General features: G+C 45.9%; 1 protein-coding gene across 1 annotated transcript in view; it reads right to left on the reverse strand.

The window, feature by feature from the left end:
* Window positions 1-2,500, reverse strand: part of LOC105896581 (neuropilin and tolloid-like protein 2) — a 29,714-nt gene that overhangs the window by 6,318 nt on the left and 20,896 nt on the right. The window contains exon 7 of the mRNA XM_031568731.2: window positions 1,330-1,558. Within this exon, the coding sequence (XP_031424591.1) occupies window positions 1,330-1,558 (229 nt within the window). The remainder of the gene's footprint in view (window positions 1-1,329; window positions 1,559-2,500) is intronic.

The raw sequence follows: 2,500 nt of genomic DNA on the forward strand, positions 1-2,500 counted from the left end.
ACTCCTCATACTTAAAACACAGGCTGAATGTCACTCAGGCTATACACACACTTTCAATCTATCTGCGACTATTTCTCTCGCTCTCATTTCCAGGTTGACCTTTTCCCGTAACACACTACGAACCTATGGGGCTGAGTTGACTTACAAAAGCTTTTAAATAATGAATAACAAAAATGACACGGAGCAGAGAGAACATTAACAGTTTCATCTGTGAGCTGGCCTACATCTGCAGTGCTGTGCGGAGAAGCTGCTCCGTAACGTTCGGTCCCCGGGATTCATCCCCCCTGTAATCCATTCTGCGCTAACAGCCGCTGTGCGTGCCGAGCCCGCCTGCAGCACATTAGGAGATGAAATATGAACGAGTCCTTAATGAACCTTACTGGCGTGGGCACGAACATCAGCAGGGCTAGTTGGCGAGGGAGGGCATTCCTACTGGTATGGGAATCTCTGCCAGAGTCCTAATGTGCATATCTTCACCAGTGATTCACCTTTCTACCGGTGCACACCTCAAACTATCGCGATTAAATCGCAAATGCAATTAATCGTTCAGCCCTACTGACCGGTGGACTATTCATTATCCCGTTTATTATGTGGTTCGTTGGCAAAACGATAAGAGACCTCCAAAATACCTCTTTTAAATGATTGTATTTCCGTTTCGAGGCTTTCGCTGAGAAAATATGGATACCCACGCGAACAGAACTTTAAAGTTTCAGGTGTTGCCTAGAACATATAACTTGCTGACTTCAAGTTACAGTGAATTTCCGTTACGTTAAGTGAACGGACTGATATGAAATACGTGAATTAGAAGCACAAAACCATTTGCCAATGGCAGCGGCCATTTTAAAGAAATATCAGACCTCCGAACTTTGGGGTGGCCCATTCTAATCAACAGAACTATTTGCACCATTCTGAGGAGCCGTATAGCAGATAGCATCAACAAACACTTGGGTTTATTTCCACTGAAAAAGCCTCATGGGTCACACACACAAAACAACAAGTCCAGTAATCTGGAAGATTTAATGTATGGATTCGAACTTTAATTGTGTTTCTTAGATATGCCTGTGACAGCATGGTAAACACAGTCAAAAGACCAGTCACTGATGGAGGAGGCAGGAGAGCATGTGGTGTGTGTGTGTGTGTATGTGTGTGACTCACGGTCCACGAAGGAGGTGAAGAGCATGTGGTGTGTGTGTGTGTATGTGCGTGCGTGCGTGCTCGTGTGTGTGTGTGTGACTCACGGTCCACGAAGGAGGTGAAGAGCATGTGGTGTGTGTGTGTGTATGTGCGTGCGTGCGTGCGCGTGTGTGTGTGTGTGTGTGTGTGACTCACGGTCCACGAAGGAGGTGAAGAGCATGCGGTAGCGGCTGAGGCGGCTGTTGCGGTCGGCCCACATGCGCACCACGCCCACGCCCGTGTCCAGCATGACGTCGTTGGCCACCGTGCTGCAGAACTTGGCCTTCAGGTTCTCGATGGCGCTGCTGCCGTCGTACACCGCCACGAAGTTCTTCTTGCACTCGTTGGAGTGCTCCATCTGATACTCCAGGAACCGCAGGTAGATCTGACACACACACACACACACACACACACACACACACACACACACACACACACACAGAGGTCAGATAGAGGTAGATCTAGAAGAGTGTTCCATCTGATACTCCAGGAACCGCAGGTAGATCTGACACACACACACACACACACACACACACACACACACACATGGTTTAATCAGAGATACTTTAGAGTCTGAGTACAGGAGCACATAGTGAAGGCACACACACACACACACACACACACACACACAGAGGTCAGATAGAGGTAGATCTAGAAGAGTGGAGATCCCACCATAGACATTAGACATTCATTATTACCGCAGGTAGATAAGCATAGGTCATAAGAATATGCCATAGTCAATAATTCAATGATATTATACCTAGTTATAATTGTTACTTTTATTTGGATTTAACTAGCATGTAAACAGTTCCTGGGTGAATATACTTGATTTTGACCAGGGGAGTGAGGTGCGACATTGGTCTCACCTCCCCCCCCCCCAGGTTGAGACAAAGAACCCTGCACCCATTTGAATAGACGGTAACACCCCTTAGATATCAGTGTATTTAACAGACTGTTCCTCAAGGAATAATCAGATATACTGAGGTGAAGTTCTGTGAGGGAGGATGGATCCTCAGTCTCTGTCTCACAGTGGTCGGCCGCCATTCTTCAAGAATAAACCTGGATCCTGACTGATCAAACCTAAGACTGAATCTTCAATATATGGTATAAATGATATCCCATCAAGAGTCAGAAGAGTGAAGGTGCCACCATAGACATTAGAGATTCATTATCCACTTCCTGGAGGTCCTTTACATTTCCTGTCTCAGCAAAACTAGACATTTACTGTGAATAGAATCTCATATTACTGGGTGTAGAGTTCTAGAGGAAATCTCATTTCCATTTGAGCAAGTTATTAAGAGGCTGTTTTAATCAGAGATACTTTAGA

The sequence above is a fragment of the Clupea harengus genome, chromosome 6 (genome assembly GCF_900700415.2).
Source record: "Clupea harengus chromosome 6, Ch_v2.0.2, whole genome shotgun sequence".
In the NCBI taxonomy this organism is placed as follows: Eukaryota; Metazoa; Chordata; class Actinopteri; order Clupeiformes; family Clupeidae; genus Clupea; species Clupea harengus.